We start from the raw sequence: 19,933 nt of genomic DNA, 5'->3' as shown, positions 1-19,933 counted from the left end.
ATTGTCGCTTTTCTTAAAAATGCTTGTGCACTCTAATAGATCCTTTCATGTACGGTCTACGTACTTTTTAGGAACTCTGTATGGCAAAGTAATTGATGCATTTGTGTTTTGATTTCTATGAGATAAATGAATTCTGCTATAGGAGAGATGAGTTTTGAGATGTTGTTGTATACTTTGTGAATGTTTTCTGTAAATTGTATTTTGTGAATTTTATAGAATTGTTAAATTGTTTTGCTTTTTATCTGTTTGTAAAGGTTTATACAAACCAAAACAAATAAAGTGAAAAAAGAACAAAAAATTATAATAATTATGTATGGGAGAACATATTTACTAGGTTTTTTACATACAGTAAATGTTTTAGTATTCTTTAGGTTACTAATCGAGGCCCTGGTACTTATCCCGTCTGCTTGCAGAAGTGCACTCTTTACCTTATCTGGATTTTCTATGAGAGAGGAACTAGAACATTCACAATTGTACAAGATTGTTTCTGCATCATGATGTATATTTGTCAAATAAGAACTCTTCTGCGCAAAGAGGTGGACATGGATATCCTCATACAGTGAGTTTTCCTTAGTAATTAGAATTAATCTGTAAAAGGTAAGAACCTTCCAGTTGTAGTACGATTTCAAAGAATAGAGACCTAACTCATAGCGCAACCTCGAGATAGAAAGAGGTAAGGAAAGTGCCTTTTTCCATTGGTAGCCCTCAAGACAATCCCAATTAATATTTTGCGCGCATGGATTACACACCATATAGAATGGACGGAATGATCTTTACAGTGTCAAAATTAATCAGACCATCCACCTTATGGCGATTTTGCGATTTGCAAAAAAATTGCGAAATTTGCCATTTCCCGCAATTGCCGCTATAAATCATTAAATGAGCGCAAAAAAGACACGTTAGCTTAGTGTGTCTTTTTTCGAGCTCATTTAATGATTTAGAGCGAACACAGCTGGCTGCTGATTGCAGCAGCTTGAGGGTTAACACCTCGGCTCTGCGTTGCAGGCCCAGGATTGGGGGAGGGTCACGCAGGCCTGGGAGATGCACAGCATTTGGCTGTGACCCCAGGCACCTCCAAGGCTCATTGAGTGCCCGAGCTGACAGTTGGTGAAGCTAGCCAGGTAAGCACTGGCCTGTCCACTCATCTGCCCCCAACTCAGAGCACCCAAAGAGGCCACTGGACTGTTTTCATTCCCGGGGCTCGACAGGAAAGTAAATTACTTTCCTGTCGAGCGCCGGAAAAGAAAGCATAAACTTAATGCTTCCTGACGCTCGTCTACAATTGGTATCATGCAGCCCAGCCTCAAGGCTGGGCTGCATGATACCAATTGAAGACTCGCGTAGCTGTATTAATTTCAAATTGCTTTACAATTGGTATCATGGGCTGCATGATACCAATTGTAAAGCAATTTGAAAACGAATACAGCTACGAGCGTTTGTATCATGCAGCCCAGCCTTGAATCAAGGCTGGGCTGCATGATGCCAATTGAAGACTCTCGTAGCTGTATTCGTTTCAAATTGCTTTAAAATAATTGTAAAGCAATTTGAAACAAATACAGCTACGAGCGTTTGTATCATGCAGCCCAGCCTTGAATCAAGGCTGGGCTGCATGATGCCAATTGAAGACTCTCGTAGCTGTATTCGTTTCAAATTGCTTTAAAATAATTGTAAAGCAATTTGAAACAAATACAGCTACGAGCGTTTGTATCATGCAGCCCAGCCTTGAATCAAGGCTGGGCTGTATGACACCAATTACGCACAAAATTGGGTGTTAAAATTTATGAAAGGCAAATGCCAATCGTCCTGTGCAATTTTGGTGGTTATGCAAAGCCAATTTAATGATATATGCATATTTCACCTTGATATGCTAATTTCTGATGACATCACATGCCATTGCATTTGTTAATGAGTTCCCTCCCCCACTTTAATTTGTAGGACTTGACCCCTGGTAGTGTTGTGATGTTTCATTTCTGTTTGTGGGTGATTTTAGTCACCATGTGTGGGTGGCATAACCAAGGAATTATGACCACCCAAGAGAGTTCATTGTTTGGCTAGGTATTATGGGCTTGCAGTTACTGCCACTGCATTGCCCCTGTGTCTTGGCCTCATGGATTCCTTCCATGGAGAAGTGTAGAGTTGTTCCCCCCTCTCTCCTGGGGTCATAGGACAAGCGAAAAGCAAACCTATGGGCTTCAACCAGGGTTACACTTTTGAATTCAAGCCTATCTGTTTATTTGCTTTCCACTTGTCTGCTGGAAGTAGTGGCACAGCACCATTTCCTTGGAGCTCATCAGGCTGTATCCCCCTTCCCCCACCACAATCCAAAATGTTAGGCTGTGGTGACTCGACCTGGCTGTCCTACAGAGCGCAACCAGACAGAACACATTTTGTTCCTCACTAACAAAAGCCTTGCAATTACTTGGTTTTAGGCTAAAAAAGATGTTAAATGATATATTATTCAACGTTAGAAAATGCCGCAAAAAACGCAGTTGGGTGCCGCAATTTTTTTCTTTTTTGTGCCGCAATATTTTCCATTTCATGCCGCAATTTTCTGGAGGGTCTGATTAATGAGCAGCATAAGGGAAAACCTGCAAAATGAATGGAGCAATTTTTTCATTTGACACATGAATTGGTAAAGTTTTATCTCAAGTTCCACCTTCAAATGTTGCAGTGAGTGATTAGCGGTAAGAGTGATTCTCAGATACTCTACTCTTTTCTCTATTGGAATGACTTTATCGTCCTAAGTCCATTGGGGTTTTGGTGTGTTTCTGAATGGTTTACCAAACAAAATTATGTTTTATTTATTAGGGTTGATTAGTCATTCTCTTTAGCATAGACCTCCAAAGTTTTTATTAAACGCTGTAATCCTATGCAAGTGTTATCTATCAGCGCAATATTGTCAGCGTATGCCAAAAAAAACAGCTTTCATTTGTCTATAGCAGAGGAGACAAAAGTAGAATTTTCCAAAAATGCTGGTAAATCGTTGAGATATAAGTTAAAAAGAGGAGCAGCCAAAAGACATCCTTGCCTTAGCTTTAGGTATCGAAGAAGTTAAGTCAACCGCGAAATGTTTTCTGACCTGAATTGATGTATGCTCATGAAGTGCTATGATTTGTAACAGATCCATAGGAATATTCCATGATTTTAATTTGGTCCTGGGTTTTGACCTATTAACTAGGTCAAACGCCTTTGACAAATAGATTAGGGCAATGTAAGTAGGTGATCACTTTTTTTGTTGAGATTGTGCTTGTTTCCATGGCGTTGTTTTTTTTTTTTTAGTGTTAATAATCGTCTGGAAAAGTTTACAAAGAATAGTTGCCCAGTTGTGAGGTTCTGAAGTAAAGATCTGGTTAGGCTGTTGGGACCGGTTGCACGAGATTTTGATAGATGCCTAATTATTACCAATATCTCGTCTTCAACGATATTCAGCATCCATGGAATATTACAATCTGTGTGTGTGTGAAGAGGTGTTTGGAATTGTGTTATCTGTGAAATAGGTCTCCGATACAGCCGCGTAGGTCTCCCATATAGCCACAGGTTTGGCAGGCAGTTTGAGATTCATTTTTATGGTTAATTAGAGCCCAAAGATTTTTTGTTTATTTATGGCCAAAACACACTATAGACAAATGACTACTAGCAGGTCGACTTATCACAAAACACTATCAAACTAAATGCATATATACATTCACTTTGGTATAGGGCATAATACCCATCGGAAACTCCTGCAAAGGAAAGGTTAGACAAGCATTATGCACTTATGGTCCACAAAAATGATCCCGAACTAAAATTGTTCAGCCCTAAGTTGCCTGGGGCCTTTTGCCCAATGGTTCAGTTTACAGTTCCACAGAAGTGAGTTTGCAGGAAAGGAAAAAATTCAGGTGGGGTCTCTGGGGTCCAGTTAAGGGTTCTTAGGGTTAAGGTGGACTAATGCCGAAAAGTAGCCACAACAGTCGGATGTCTTGCGCAAGCAAGCAGTGAAAAAGCCAATATTGTTATAAATAAGTTTTATTATAAGCCCATTGACTTATAATGGGAGTATAGGGGTAGGTTAGAAACTCTGTAACTTTCTTTTCCCGCCGAAAGTCGCAGTCCTCGAATTCACAGGGGTTTGCAGGTTCGAGCTGATCTCCGATTGGTGTCTTTTACTGTTACAAGAACTCTCGATCGAAGAATGCAGAAACTTTATGTAGCACACCTCTCAGGACTGGACTCAGGTCAGGTAAGCTATTTTGGACGGTGATCACCACAGCAGGGTGACGCAAAAGGACTCGGCAGCTGAGGCCAGACTTTCCCCTCCTATCTCTGGTCCCCTCTATGCTAGGACACTGACATTTCGCAGGAGCTAGTCTTGTAGTGCCAGCTGAGGATTCCCCAAGTTTCAGGCTGGTACAGTTACGCCGGCAGCTCGGTTGCCCAAAAATGAAGCTGGGAAAGCCACATGCCAGTTGCAGGGCACTTCCGAAGGCTTCCTTTGACAGGGCACCAAGCAGACGTCTGGAATGGATGCTCCCTCCACTCCAAGGGTCGTAGCTCCTTCGCAGGACTACTTAAGGTCACGAGTAAGACAGGGCTCCTCCAGGACAGCAGCAGAAGTTGGTTGCCAGACCTCCTTCATTCATACATACTACGCAGACAAACCAAACCAGTTTGTGGATTGGGGTCAGACAGACCATCCAACATCCTGCCTGCAAACACACACAGCCCTCCAGTAGCCCCCAAAAGCTCCTGCTTTCCCGGGCACTGGAAGTCCTTATACAGATTTTCCTGGCCTCTGAGGCCAGGTAAAAGACTAAAGGACAAGATGGCAAAAGAACAGGCGCAAAGTCTCATGGCACGGCCATGTTTAATCCCTAGCCACAGTTAGTAGCCAAACGCGGTAAAGCTAAAAATGAAAAGTCACTGCTGCCACCAGCCTATCCTTTTAGCACACCTAGAGTAACCAAAAATCCTCTGTGTTAGTCTAGGCAAAACAAAAATGCACCCCATTGTACTGCAGCGTAAGCTGCTGTGCACAATGATAAAAAGTTACCACAAGTGATACAAAAGTAACCATAAGTAGTAACATAGTAACACGACTAAGGGAAACAAGGTTTCCCAGTACTGACAGCCTGAAGGACATATCAGTTTCCCCATAACATATGAGCAAAGGCCAGTGTAGTGAAGCTTAAGGCTTCACTGCACTGTGAAAAGTACAGGGCAGATTCAAAAATAAAGCCAAAAAGTTTGGCAGTTCCTTAAAGATGGAAGGAAACGTGCAGTAAAGAGAAATCTTTCCTAACAAAAAGGCACTGAGCAGACAAGCGAACCATAGGCAAAGCATCAAAACAAGCCTCTCCTGTTTTGACCGTACAAGGGACGTGCTGACTGGGTAGGTCTGGCATGCCATTCTATTCTAGGATTCTGATTTAAATGTACTTTGAAAAAAGAAAATATTTTTTTTGCAAACATTGTGAGGTAGTCACATTTAGCAAGACCCCTCAGTTCGGACGTAGGAGGAATTGGTGTAACCGGGGACTCCACTTACTAAGTGATGAGACCTATGTAGGCTGTCCAGGGAGAATTCCAGAACTCCTGCCACCAGGCCAATTCCATTGTGCCTCCCGGAGGCCGGCCTAGACGGTTGAAGTCTAGATAATAGACTGAAACGCTCCTATCAGACGTCAAGGGGATTTTCCTTTAACCCCAAAGCCCTTCCTAATGAGTCCTGACCCCCACCTTCCTTGGACAGGGATTGTCCCAATAATCTGTCAGATGGCAGGAAAAGTCCCTCAGCACAAATTCAATAGCCAGCCGTGATTCCCTCTGCATTGTTTTGAATGGAAGCCTCAGCCATGCTCCCAGGAAACAGAGCAGTTATCCTCTGAACATCAGACAGATGGGAAGGTCAGTACATCCTTCCAGCACTCCTTTTTACGCTTCGCCTCACTGAGCCAGCGCAGCAAAAACGTGCCACAGCCACATTCATTAACGGGTCTTATGCATACAAAAACAATGTTTTTGCCATAAAATCACATTGAAAACACGGTCTCAACATTTCCAGGGAAGATGGAGGCAAGCAGGCTCCAGAGAATTTAAATCCCCCAGTCTTAAACCCCTTTGCCTGAAAAGGCAGTAAGCCAGGCGAGAGGGAAACCTGCTGCTCACCAAACACATTCACAAAGCACATAGCATGAATAAAAAATGGTCACCAGCCTTTTTGAAGCCCTTTCCTGTGTTGTGAATTTGAAAGGCCACACTTTTAAATAGTTAATTACAACAATAAAAACACACCTGGTAACCCAGTTAATCAAGGAGTTGTAAACACCTGGCACAGGCAGTATAAAAGAGGCTCCGTTTCTCCTCACTCTGGGAAGACACACATCTGCTACTTTTCTTGAAAAGCCGTGAGAGCAGTGGCAAGCAAACATTCAGGAGAACTAGTAAGACCTTTAAGGATCAGAAGCCTGGAACTACTGCAGAGACCACAGCATCAAAACCCGTACATGATGAGAAAGGCAGGCTCTGTAAAGAGAGCCATATACTAGGCCAAGCTTCTGCAACCTGTGGCTAACAAGACGTTTGGACTAAGACTCCCTTGATCCTTCACCAATGGGTCAGAGTGATGGGGGATACAGTCCAAAACATCTGGCGAGCCAAGGGTTGCAGACCGCTGCCCTAGAGGCATTACCCTCAAGATAGAAACTGTACAGCTTGCTGATGGTGGCACCTGTGACCCCTACAAAGGTCGCTGAACAAGGATGACTGATTGCTATAAGCCTACTGGAGGTTACATCCCAGCCCCTGGCTAGTGATCGGAAGTGTTCTGACCCAGTTAAGAACTCTAGCCCAGAAAGGGAGATTCACGGTTTAGATATCGGCCTGGCAGTGGTGAATAAATAGTGGCGAGAGCAACATTCCTCCTCTGAATGCATCTCCTAAAGTAGTGGGGTTGGAGGGCGTGTAAGAAGTGCTTGCTATGCATTAGTGACACAAGGAGCCTAGGAAGATGACCAAGTGGGAGACAATTTGTTGACCTAAAAGAAACCCAAGAGAATCCAAGATGCATGTTGGGTGCTGCATCCCTGAGACAGTGAGTAAACCTAGAAGCAAGCTGTGTACTATATACCTGGGACTGCATACATTAGAGTTGGGCCTATGGCCTTCAAACTAGGCCTGTGTGGTTTGTTTTAGTTCTCCATTCTGTAGTCCCCTCTCCCCCACCCCCCTTTAGACTGGAACCTTTTCAAGAGTGTAATGGTTTTTCCTGAGGAAACTGAGAAATAATACAACCTCACCTTTTGCAGTTCTTTGCTTTTCACGGTTTGCTTTAGCCCAAGCTAGTCCATCCTCTATAGTTTCCTACTCTGTTCGCTACTTTTACGGGTGTTCTGCCAACGCATACTATTGTTTAATAAAGGTAGTGAACTATATTTTCTGTCATGGGTGTTCTGTCGGCCCCATGTAGTCACATATTGGACCTACTACAGGATTTGGAAGGGGAAAGTATGTTTATTTTAAATATGATCCTCACATCCTGTTATATGAAAACTATTACATGTTTTGTTCCCATCAGCGTGCTTAATGTTGTTTTCTCCCATTTCCAGGTATCATCCCTCAGCTCTTTTCTCGCCTGAATCACCCTGAAGTATATGTTCGCCAAAGCATTTGCAATTTATTGTGCCGCGTTGCCCATGATTCTCCACATCTTATTTTGTATCCTGCAATAGTGGGTACCATTTCACTTAGCAGTGAGTCTCAGTCTTCTGGTAAGTACCATAGCAGACAGCATGTTTGACCTCATGGTATTGCTTAAGAATAATGTTATAAAATCAGTTATTGAACATTTCTTTGTCTGCCGTGTGGAACTGTTTTGCTTACCCCTTTTAAGGCTTAACCCTGCGTTTTCAACCCGAACGTAAACATGTAGGTCTTTTTACTGATGGTATATGTAATGTTGTGGAGTCATCTGTCAGGCATTCTGCCATCTATGGGCATAGCATTTTCACGGTTATTGAATTGGTCAATTGGTGCTTTTGTCAAATTTCTTCACTTTAGCTATACTTCGGAATGTGAATTTCTGTAATTTCCACTCCTGATGAGTCATATTGTCATGCACCAAGGTTATCCTCTTTGAGAACTTTTATTTGGGTCTACCTGTACCTTGCGTATCATATGCGGATCTAGCAGAGTCTTTGTCTCTGTGTGCTCAAGGCAAATTGTGGGGTATCTTTTGCTCGAGCCACCAAGAAAAAATATATATCTTAAAGGGGGTGAGTGGGGAGGGAAAGCTGTTGGTTTTTATTTATTTTTTCATCCAAAAGACGCTATTAATAAAAAAAAAAGCTATTTTTCAATTGTCCTGAAATTATAAAATGTTACGAAGAGAAACTTAATGTTTATTTCTAATGATCGCTGGCAGCATACTTCAGTCGCCTTGCTGTCATATTTAAGACCATCACTGCAAGACAAAAAAGGGTGGAATGCTGTAATGAAGGTACTTTTGGAAAGTAAGTGCACTATGCACTTAATGCATTTTTGTACTATTCACTTTAGGTAACAAGAAGTTTACACTTTGTGCTTTAGGCTGCGATGCACTCTGCACCTTAACGTACATTATAAGGACCAATTGATAATATAATCAATTTCTGAGCATGAGAACAAACTATTGGATATATCCTAATTAAATATGTCCAATGGCTATATCATAAATGAATATGTAATGTGCAATATCTAATGAAATGTATCCGTTATTAGATGGCTTATAGTTTACATGTTATCTGCACACATGTGCCTGGAGAAACACACATTCGAAGGGATTGTGTCCTCCGACGTATTCCTTATCTTAGATAGAAATCCTTCAGCTTTGCTGGCCTCGGAAAATTTTTTCGCCAGAGGGCGCTGCGCGTCGATGATCGCCGAGTCGATGACCCTCGACGGCCTCCGTGCCGACGTCGACGTCATCCTGCCTATAAAGGCCGCGCGCAGCGTCCGTTGCTCAGTTCCGTTTTTCCGCGCTTCGTTGTGCCTCGGAACACCGTTGCTCAGTTCTCGTCAAGATAACGTATATAATAACTACTATTTACCTCGATATCGATGGCATCCTCCTCCGACCCGACGACCCCTCGGTCCGGTTTCAAAAAGTGCCGAGACTGCGGGAAGAAAATGTCGTTGACGGACCCTCACAGGGTCTGTTTGTGGTGTCTGGGAATCACGCACCAGAGTTCGGAGTGTGAGGAATGCCTTTCCATGACGGCGAAAGCCTTGAAGGAGCGTAGGGGGAAGCTCGAGAGAGGTAGGTCAACTTTAACTTCCTCGAAAGCTTCTTCGGTAGAGTCGAGACGTTCGTCTCCTCACCATAAAAAACACTCTCGATCTAGATCACGAAGTGGCTCCCACCACTCGTCGACATCGAGACACTCGAAGAAGAGACGTAGGAGATCCCCTTCGTCATCTTCGTCGAGTTCTCCTGAGAGAGTTCATTGCCCCACAAAACGCAGCTCGCAAGCTGAGTGGGAGGAATTCAGGAAAAAGATGCTAAGCGTCTTCGAGAAAGCGGCCTCGTCCCCCTCGAAGACAGCTGAGGGTGATACCCCGGGTAAAAAACCCAAAAAATCTAAACGCCGCGAGTCGCAGTACCCGGCGGAAAAGTCAACCCGAAAGCGCCTCGAGCCATCGGGAGATAAAGCATCATCGACGCCATCGTCGAAAACTCCTTCGAAACAGAGGTCGGCGCCATCGACGCCGTTGTCGAAGGATTCATCGGCGCATCAGTCGATCGAGTCGACGCCGACGTCGACGCCGATATCGACGCCGGTGAAGGAAAGAACCACGGCTACTCCACAGCCAACGGTTAGACAAAAGACCTCCGACTCGACGCCGAGAACGTCGACGTCGTTCTCGAGCAGGACTCCGATCCTTTCGAGTTCTTCGAGGCCTAGTACACATTTCTCGACGCTTTTCACGGCGCCTTCGAGTACTTTCACGTCGGTGTCGACGACATCGACGTTTTCAAGGCCTGTGATGATGGCTCCTTCTGCATTGGAAATGGGGTTTATACCATTCCAAAAACCAATGTATCCCCCTTTAACCTCGATTTTTGAGGAAAGGGAGGATTCAGACCAAGATATTGATTTACAGAGGACCACATCACCAGAGCCAGAGACTTTCGCCTCTGAGGAAGGAAGATTAAAAAATCTTCAGGATGCACTTCAGGAAGCTAGTGGCTTGGACACTTCTCCTGAAGCAGAATTTATCAAACCAGACCCAGGAGAACATGCGGAGACTCCATATAGAGCTCTGATGTCTAGAATCATAGAATTTATGGGTTGGTCTGCACCTTCTCCTGCCTTCCAGCAGGATGACCTCACTGACATACTGGACAAGGGCCCACAGGAGGATCCTGTGGTTCCATTTCACTCTGCTCTACAGAGAAGGATTTTGACAAACTGGGAAACGCCAGAAATTATCCCGGCAGTAAATAAAAAACTGTCAACAAAATACAGGGTGGCTAGTTCTGACCCTGAATATTTGTCAAAACACCCTACTCCTGAGAGCTTGGTTGTACAGGCTGCAACCTCATCAGGCAGCACATCTGCATACCCCACTGCTCCGCAGGATAGGGATGACAAAAAGTATGATGCCATGGCTAAGAAGGTTTTTTCTGCCTGTAGCATGGCGTTAAAGTCTATTAACGCGACCTGTACGCTCGCTAGGTTCAGCCACACCCTTTGGGAGTGCGCTTCATCAGCGGCTGACTGCCTCCAAGAAGGAGAGGAAAGGGACGCATTTTTAAACATCATCAGGGATGGTAAAGATGCGATGTGCGAGACCCTACAAACTGGCCTAGATTCTGCTGACAGTATCAGCAGGGCCATGGCGGCAAGTACCACAATCCGCAGGCATGCGTGGTTGAGGAAGTCTGGTTTTGCCTCTGACGTGCAGACCAGGCTTTTGAATATGCCCTTTGACGGTTCTACCCTCTTTGGAAAGAAGGCGGATGACAGTTTGGAGAAACTGCAAACGTCCAAGGCAGCAGCCAAGTCATTGGGAGCTGCTATCCGTCAGAATACCTTTCGTCCTTCGGGATCATCGTGGAGAGGACGGTCCTTTCGTTACTATTCCTCATATGGAAGGGGCAGGGGACGACCGGCTCAAAGAGGCCAAGGAAGATTTACCCGTGGTGGACGGGGTAGGGGAAAGAAAGCCGCACCCGCAGGAGCAGGAGCCACTTTACCTTCGGCAACTGCATCAGCCGCTTCAAAACCACTCTGAGGTCTCCCCTCACAGAACACCAGTAGGGGGCAGGTTAACTCACCATCTGACGGAATGGCAGGCTATTACGTCAGATGCTTGGGCTCTGGAGACAGTGGCCCAAGGTTACTGCCTGCCCTTCCTACATATCCCTCAGAGTCATCCACCGGGGAACAACCCTTTGAAGCTTCCAGATCCGCTCCTCTTGCAGGAGGTTTTAGACCTGCTAGAGAAAGGTGCCATAGAACTGGTACCTGTAGCGGAAAGGAACAAGGGTTGGTACTCCCCCTACTTCATAATACCGAAGAAGGACGGAGGACTGAGACCCATCTTAGACTTACGGGAATTGAACAAATTCCTCCGAAAGGACAAGTTCAAGATGGTGACTCTCTCTCAGATCCTTCAGGCCCTCCAGCTTCAGGACTGGTTGGTATCTCTAGACCTCCAGGACGCTTATTTCCATGTGCCGATCCATCCCAGGCACAGGAGATACCTGAGGTTCGCAATTGGCAGCTCTCATTATCAATTTCGAGTTCTGCCATTTGGGCTAACCTCCGCCCCGAGGGTCTTTACCAAGCTAATGTCGGTTGTGGCTGCAAGTCTAAGGAGGGAAGGGATTCATGTCTACCCTTACCTAGACGATTGGTTGATCAGAGCTGTATCTTCGGAACAGGCTCAGAGACAACTAGATTATGTTTGCCACTTCCTTCACAAGCTGGGCTTCTCCCTCAATTTAAAGAAGTCACAGATGATACCATCACAGAGACTCCAATTCATTGGAGCAGTCCTGGACACTTCCCTGGGAAAAGCCTTGCCACCAGAGGTGAGGGCTCGAGATATTCTGCAGATGGTCATCAGATTTCAGAATGCCCAATATCTCCCAGCCTACGACTTTCTGAGGTTGCTAGGCCTCATGGCATCCTGCATATTCCTCGTGCCGGAGGCTCGCCTGAGAATGAGATCCCTCCAGTGGGCACTGAACTCAGTGGTCACAGTTCTCAGGAAGGATGACAGATCTCCTTCGGATCCCGGTCAAAGTAGCCCGAGACCTTCAGTGGTGGGCCTGTCGGGAGAACATCCTGAAAGGAGAAATGTTTTGGCAACCATGGCCGGAGATAACAGTAGTCACGGATGCCTCACTCACGGGGTGGGGAGCTCACGCCAACGACTTGACCATCAGCGGTCGTTGGTCTCCATCGGAGTCCAGACTACATATCAACCTGTTGGAGCTGAGAGCCATCAGACTAGCGCTGAAGGCTTTTCTGCCGTCTGTACGGGGAAGAAACGTCCTAATAATGACGGACAATACAGTGGCCATGCACTACCTCAACAAAAGAGGAGGCGTAGGCTCACTACCACTGTGCAGAGAGGCGATGCAGCTCTGGTTTTGGGCAATTCAGGAAGGAATCTCTCTATCGGCAATTCACCTAGCCGGAGAGAAGAACTTGACAGCGGACGCTCTGAGCAGGCAGAGCACAGTCTCTCACGAGTGGGAGATAGCTCAGGAAGTCCTTCAAGAGATCTTCGCCCTTTGGGGAACCCCTCAAGTGGATCTGTTCGCCACCAGTATCAACAGGAAGTGCGACAGATTTTGCTCAAGGGAATTTCCCCCGAGAGGAGCTCTAGGAGATGCGTTCGTAGTGGACTGGGAGTTCCCACTTCTGTACGCGTTCCCTCCGGTCCCTGTCATTCCTCAAATGATCAGGAGGTTGAGAAGGTTTCGGAAGACCATGATCCTAATTGCCCCGGATTGGGCCAGGAGAACGTGGTACCCGGACCTTCTAGACATGTCCATCTGCCCTCCAATTCGACTGCCATACAGAGAGGATCTTCTCTCGCAGAAGGAAGGTCAGGTTCTCCATCCAGCCATCAAGACCCTCAACCTTCACGCTTGGTGTCTGAAAGGTTGAGGTACAAGGATTGGGACCTTCCGGATGATGTTATGGAGGTGTTGCTTTCGGCCAGAAGGCCGGCAACTAAAACTCTATACCGCTGCCGTTGGAACAAATTTTGCAGCTGGTGCAGAGAAAAGAATATTGAACCCTTTTCTTGTGGTACACCTATGGTGTTGTCATTCTTACTTTACCTGGCTAATTCAGGCCTACAGGTTGGCACAATTAAGGGCTATCTCGCAGCGCTATCAATCTTTAAGCGCACTGCAGAGGAGCCTTCATACTTCAAAATTCCATTGGTAATACAATACCTAAAAGGATTAACTAATGTTTATCCCCCGAAACCTTTTCAAGTTCCCTTATGGGATTTAAACCTAATTTTAAACTTCCTAAAGGGTGCCCCTTTTGAACCACTACACTCTTGTTCATTGAAGCTTCTCACCCTCAAAACTGTTTTGCTAATAGCATTGACATCTGCTAGAAGGGTTAGCGAGTTGCAAGCCTTATCGTGTAAACCTCCACATACAATCTTTTACAAGGACAAAGTTGTTCTTCAGGTGAAGCCTAACTTCCTCCCGAAGGTAGTCTCGGAGTTTCACATCACTCAGAAGATTATATTACCTTCTTTCTACCCTCCTCCTCATCCGGGGAAGGAGGAAGAGAGACTGCACAGGCTGGACCCTAAGCGAGCCTTGAGCTTCTATATCAGCAGATTGGCTAAGATCAGACAAGCAGACCAACTCTTTGTAGGTTATGCAGGACATAAGTTGGGCCTTCCAATAACAAAACAAACCATCTCCAGATGGATTATTTTAGCCATTCTGGAGTGCTACAAATTGGCAGGAAAGGAGCCTCCTCAAAATCTAAGGGCTCATTCTACCAGGGGTATCGCAACATCCTCAGCCCTTCAAAGAGGGGTGCCAATTCGAGATATATGTGCGGCTGCCACATGGTCGTCCGCACATACATTTACCAAATTCTATAGCCTGGATTCCTCCTCTAGTCAAGAAACTAGATTCGGCAAGGCTGTGTTACACTCTGTCCATTCTGGAAGGGTAACATAACTTTTATTACTCCCGCCTCCAGTCACAATACCACTGCTTTGGGAGTCTATCTAAGATAAGGAATACGTCGGAGGACACAATCCCTTCGAAGAACTAGTTACTCTTACCTTGTAACGTTCTTTCGATGGGATGTTCCTCCGACGTATTCCTTATCGACCCTCCCATCCATCCCCGCAGTATGACTTCCTGTGGGTTTGCAGCCTATGCTCCTTCAAGGTGATTAGTCTAATCCAAAAACATTACTGGGGACTACAAAACGGAACTGAGCAACGGACGCTGCGCGCGGCCTTTATAGGCAGGATGACGTCGACGTCGGCACGGAGGCCGTCGAGGGTCATCGACTCGGCGATCATCGACGCGCAGCGCCCTCTGGCGAAAAAATTTTCCGAGGCCAGCAAAGCTGAAGGATTTCTATCTAAGATAAGGAATACGTCGGAGGAACATCCCATCGAAAGAACGTTACAAGGTAAGAGTAACTAGTTCTTTTGACATAACCACGAGCATGAAAATACAGGCAGTTTGGTATACATATTTGTACACCGCGGCAAACTCCACAGTGGCGGCCGTTATCCATGTATACACGTTGACACTTTAGAGTAGCAAAAAGATAGGATTGACTTATTGGAGGTGAAGCATGTGGATTTTGCGGCACTCTGTATGGTGCACTGGGCCTTCTATGGTCTTGAGTTTTTACAGGAAAAATATCTTCCATATGTCCCCTCTAGCTCCCCCTTTCACCATCTCTACTTGTTGTTCAGATCACCTGTTTTCACCATTCCAGATCAGGGGGCTGTGCTTTTTCAGTTGCGGCTGCTAGGCTATGGAATTATGTTCTGCTGGCCCTGCCACACAAGAGCACCTTCTATTTCGCTGCCCCTTGAAGACTTTTCTTTTTTCGATTCTTTTTTTCTTGCCTTTCTCCCAAAAGCGCCATCAAGGCCTTGTTGGTGAAGGCGCGCTTTATAAATAAATGCAATGTCATGAAAATATGCAAGGTATTCTGAAGAAGTCTGAGCAGGGTGAAACGTGTACATTCTATCTCTAGGGTAAAAAATAAATATATAGACTTTGTACTGTGGTACGCTGGCGGACCGCAATCCTCGGAGCAGAAGAGCGGGAGAGAGTCTTCCGATCTGCGTAGAATGACGCATCACAAGCTCCACAGCAATTAATTAGTTTGAGTATACCGTGGACAGGGAAAAAGGGGCAACAACACATTTCACGGTTAGCACAGCGCTTGATCACATACAAGGGAAACCACATAAAAGTAGGACTTGTGTATATTGTTGCTACTCTAGGATCACTGTGGAGTTCCTCATGCAATCTATTGCACACACTCCTATTTACCAGACGTATGTCAGACATCTTGGAGTCTTTTTTGCTACCTTGTTCCCATCCCTTTGCTTGGTCGTGGTCTGAAACACTTGTGTATGAGCGAGATATAAATAAAATATTATATCAAGTAAGAATGTCTGTCCCAAATTCGCAGTAATGCAAAATCTATTCTAGTTATGATAACATGTTTGATATGATAAATCGGATACAACTATTCAGGCACTCCATTTGACAGTTTGAAATGCGCAGTGCATATCTCGTTCTACAGCAACGCTGTGATCAAAGTGTGATCGGCTTCCTGACACCGCAATACAAATGAAATGCAATTCAATGCTGAAAACACAGGTTGCTGGTAAAAAGACAGAGACCAAAATAGTCTCGTTAAATGACTGATATGTGGACTTGTTAAGTGACATTAAGGTGCCCAGTGCAAATATCTATTACTGTGAAGTGCATAATGCAGCTAAAATGTACAGAGTTTACATTAAAGAAAACAACCTTGGCTTGCTAATAAATAAACCGTGACCAAATAGGTCTCATGAAAGCTGAGATTTACAAGACATATGACAATAAAGTGCCTGGTGCAAATCAGTGCAAATATAGGATTATTGATAAAGTGCATAATGAATGTGCTGTATTGCCATGTAATAAAATGCGTAGTGCATACATTCTAGATTGTCATAATCATGTTTAGCCCTCTAGCAACATCCAGTTAAGTAAATACAATTGGTACGCCCTCATGTGTCTCATGCTGTATTGGATAGTGTCAAATCTCCATTCCATAAAGTGCCAAGTGTAAAGATGTTTGGTCATAAAATCAGAAATTCATGCTGAAATCCATTGGCTGTAAGTGTCATACAATAAAAGTTTAAAAAAAGATTTGAGAGAATAGTTGACAATGTGAGACTCTGCAGCTCTTACTCCTGATGTAAACAAGCTCCTTTAGTTGTCCTGTAGGGCCTGACATGTCGGGATAAATCCCAGTAATGAACATTAGTCCAAAGGGACCCGCAGTATGCCAGTCAGAAAATACTATGTAAAAGAGCCGAGAGACTCAAAGTGAAAAGATAATGCCAATCTTTATATGACTCTATTCATGTAGTCAGCCAAAATAGCTATTACAAACAATATCACGATCTTTGTGGTAATGACCAGTATATACATCAATGTCCAAATACAAAAGTTTCGTTAATAACTAACGGACCGAAAATGTAGACAATAGAACAAACGTCTAAGTTCAAATATATACAAATAATTCAGTGAATTTTCAATAGGCCCGAGCCTTTCAAAATAGGATTCTGTAAATGACAATTCCACAGATATGCCAGTTTAGATGCTATTGTGTCTGGATGAATACAATGTGCGTTTGGGGCAAGTTCCTACAATGTGTACATTGTGTGGCATAAAACCCAATCAATTCCACACTGTGTATCCGTGCAGTAAATACCCAGGAAATGGAAGCCCGAAAAGCAGAAAAGAAGAGAGCAAGAAGGAAGGAGGAAGACTGGTAGGAAAGCAATAAAGCACAGTTCTAGAAGATCACGTAATTATTGTAAACTAGAAGAATGGAAAGAGGGCCAGGGTAAATATTGAAGACCCAATTATTCTAATCCACTTTCAGACATGAATACATGAATCTGTGCATGGTGGGAAATTCATGTGCCCAAAAAGGAGCACAATTCCTCGTGCAAATTGTGTTGCATGGGTTTTTGTCTCTAAATCTAGGATGCATTTTGTTTCTAATTGCCGTAGTTGGAGTTCTCGATTACCTCCTCTGGGTGGTTCTGTGGTTCTAGAACAGTATGTATACCAAAAAAATGGGAACCCATCCAGTTTGCCTCCATGCACTGTTTTGAAATACACTGCCATTGGGTATGTGGGATCAGTATTCTTAATGGCACGTGTATGTTGAAGAATACAGCGTTTAAGTTACCATTCTTTGCATGGACAAGTGAGAACATAAACCACAAAGACTGTGTTGTAAGTTATACGTCACTTGATCTTAACATCTGTTACCAAGACAGGATGGCAATAGCTCATTAAATTAGTGGCATGTTGACACGCTTTGCATTTCATGCATCTATGAAACCCAAAGGTACATTTGCTCAACCATGCATCTGCCGTGATGTTAACATTAGGGCACATGTAGCTTGACACCAAACTGTCATTTAGAGACATGGATTTCCAGAAAGTGATATTGATTTTTTTTTTGCCCATGGTGCACCCGCCACCTGTTGCAGCCCAAGGAAAAAAATAGTCCTGTTGTATAAATCATGGGGAAAAGAGTAAAAGGAGTAACCCTTAACCTCCAGATGTAGTTGCCTCCAGACGTCCACTAGATCTAGGTCAGTTAGAGCTGTGTTCAGAGCAACTGTCACTGGTGATGGACATTTTGGGGGGGTGGGGGAGGGTTTCTGTTGAGCACAATGTCCCTAACACAATTGAAGCCCCCTCCCCACTCCCCCAGAGGAAAAAACACTCAAGCTGAGATGTAACCTGAGCACATATTTTGCGGACATGAGATGGGATATTATGGTTTGGGAAATATGAATTAAAGATGCACACCTTTATATGGTCACGGTAACCCTGTAAGATCAAATGCTGCCCTTCCCTGTCTGCAACATCCAACAGCTTAAATGGCAGCGAACCATCAATCCATGTAAGTACTCCCCTGCTGTATTTGGAGTATGTGGCATCATAGCCTGTCCCAGCTCAGTGCTCAAGGACCTTCTCTTGTTGTTCAGCCAGCAGGTGGGTCTCCTGAATTACAGCTATAGATATCTTTTTTTCGTCTCTGATAATATTTCACCCTGTTCCTGTGGAGGTGAGAACCCAACCTGCACACATTCCAAGTTAATATTCTAATGGGGGCCATGGTCGTGATATATGCCAAATCAGTCCGAGCATCGAACAAGTGATCCCATCCCAGCCCCCTAAGGCGAACAAAGGCAACGTCTGACACTGAAGCGCCCAGGCCACCCGCACAGTCTACATAGCGGTGAATAGTTCTCCAGCATGGGATCTGGCATGGATTCACATGCTCATGAATATTCCCTGTCGCCAGGCTGGGAATCCTCCGTAAAAGAAAAAAGTTTCGCTTTAGTTTATAAACTGTCTTTCTCCTATAAACCAATCACTGAGCTCTGGGTCATTCTGTCCCCAGCCAAGGACTGCCCTCTCCTTAAGCCCCTCCTCTGGCAGCCATCTTCAGATTATAATGCACGTTCAAGTGTAGGAAGTCCTCATGCTTTGCTCTTACGGCTTTCTGCGCTTTTCACACTTTTCTGGCTAGGAAACCCCTATTTTTGTAAAATCGAGCCTGTGTGCTCCATAGTTTATTCATCCGATTAACAGGGACCAGTTTTTCGGCATCTTTCATCTCCCCTCAAGGGCAAGTGTTTTCTTCTTGGAAGTTTTCAGAAGGCCATGAGGCCTACACCGCGCCGGGTCATGTCGGAGGAGAAGGACAGGGCTTCCCTCTTCAAGCTCTGCACCAGCTGCGTTTTGTGGAATGTTTTAAAGGACGACTAGCATTCCCAGTGCTTTTGTCTTCACCTGATGCACAAGGAAGAAGATTGCGAGATCTGCTGTGGCTTTAACAAGCCCACAATGAAGGATCGGCATGTCAGACTGGTGGCATGGCTGCAAGCTAGGGCCTCTACCCCGTGTGGTGTGGTCCAGAGCGAGCTTCTAAGTCCTTTTAGGCCGCTCCATCCGTGGGGGCCCAAGACGTAGCCAAGCACTACGAGTCTGCTTCCGCCAGGGTCGCTGCGCAAGTGACGGTCAGGGGGCATTCATAGTCTCCATCAGCCTCAATCTCCAGCCATTGCTCCAGTTCTTTAAAGAGAAAGTCAGCTACCCCGGGGAAGCTGCAAGAGAAGCCAGAGAAGGCCAAGCAGAACAAGGTGTCCAGCCTACCCATTAAGGCCCAGGTGACCCAGGCCAAATCGTCATCTTCTATCGAGATGGTTGCTGCTGCCCTCTCGTGAAAGGGGCTGACCTGGTCCAGGGTAAACCGATGGGGGTCAGGGTGGCTCTTCCTCCCAGGCAGGAGGCTACGGCCAGACCAGTGAAGACGACACCGGAAAAGAGGCTGCCGGACCTTAACCCGAAACCCACCCGTTGGGACCCAAAAATGAGGGGCGGGGGCGTGGAAGAACTCCAGGGCACAGATATTTCTTCTTCTGACGAGGAGGGCATTGTTTCTGTCCACACCATCCCGAAAGAGGGTGGGGATGAGAACATTAAGGAGGTGCCCGCCGGCGTCAACAACGGGCCCAGTGACCCTGTTCCCCAGGCACCTCCCAGAGATCTGTCGCATGATATTCTCTTGACCCTCCACACATTGATGTCGGAGATTCAGAAGAGGATGCCGACGGCACTGCCAATGACACCACCTGGGACGACCCTGTT

The 19,933-nt window shown here is 45.2% G+C and overlaps 1 protein-coding gene across 1 annotated transcript in view; it reads left to right on the top strand.

Annotated features, from left to right (window-relative positions):
• SMG1 (SMG1 nonsense mediated mRNA decay associated PI3K related kinase) overlaps positions 1 to 19,933 on the top strand; it is a 2,768,248-nt gene that overhangs the window by 1,127,814 nt on the left and 1,620,501 nt on the right. The window contains exon 36 of the mRNA XM_069647131.1: positions 7,584 to 7,745. Within this exon, the coding sequence (XP_069503232.1) occupies positions 7,584 to 7,745 (162 nt within the window). The remainder of the gene's footprint in view (positions 1 to 7,583; positions 7,746 to 19,933) is intronic.

This window comes from Ambystoma mexicanum, chromosome 2q, assembly GCF_040938575.1.
Source record: "Ambystoma mexicanum isolate Mex_15411 chromosome 2q, UKY_AmexF1_1, whole genome shotgun sequence".
Lineage (NCBI taxonomy): Eukaryota > Metazoa > Chordata > Amphibia > Caudata > Ambystomatidae > Ambystoma > Ambystoma mexicanum.
Note: the sequence above shows the minus strand (reverse complement) of the source record. Positions and strands in the feature narration are given on the sequence as shown.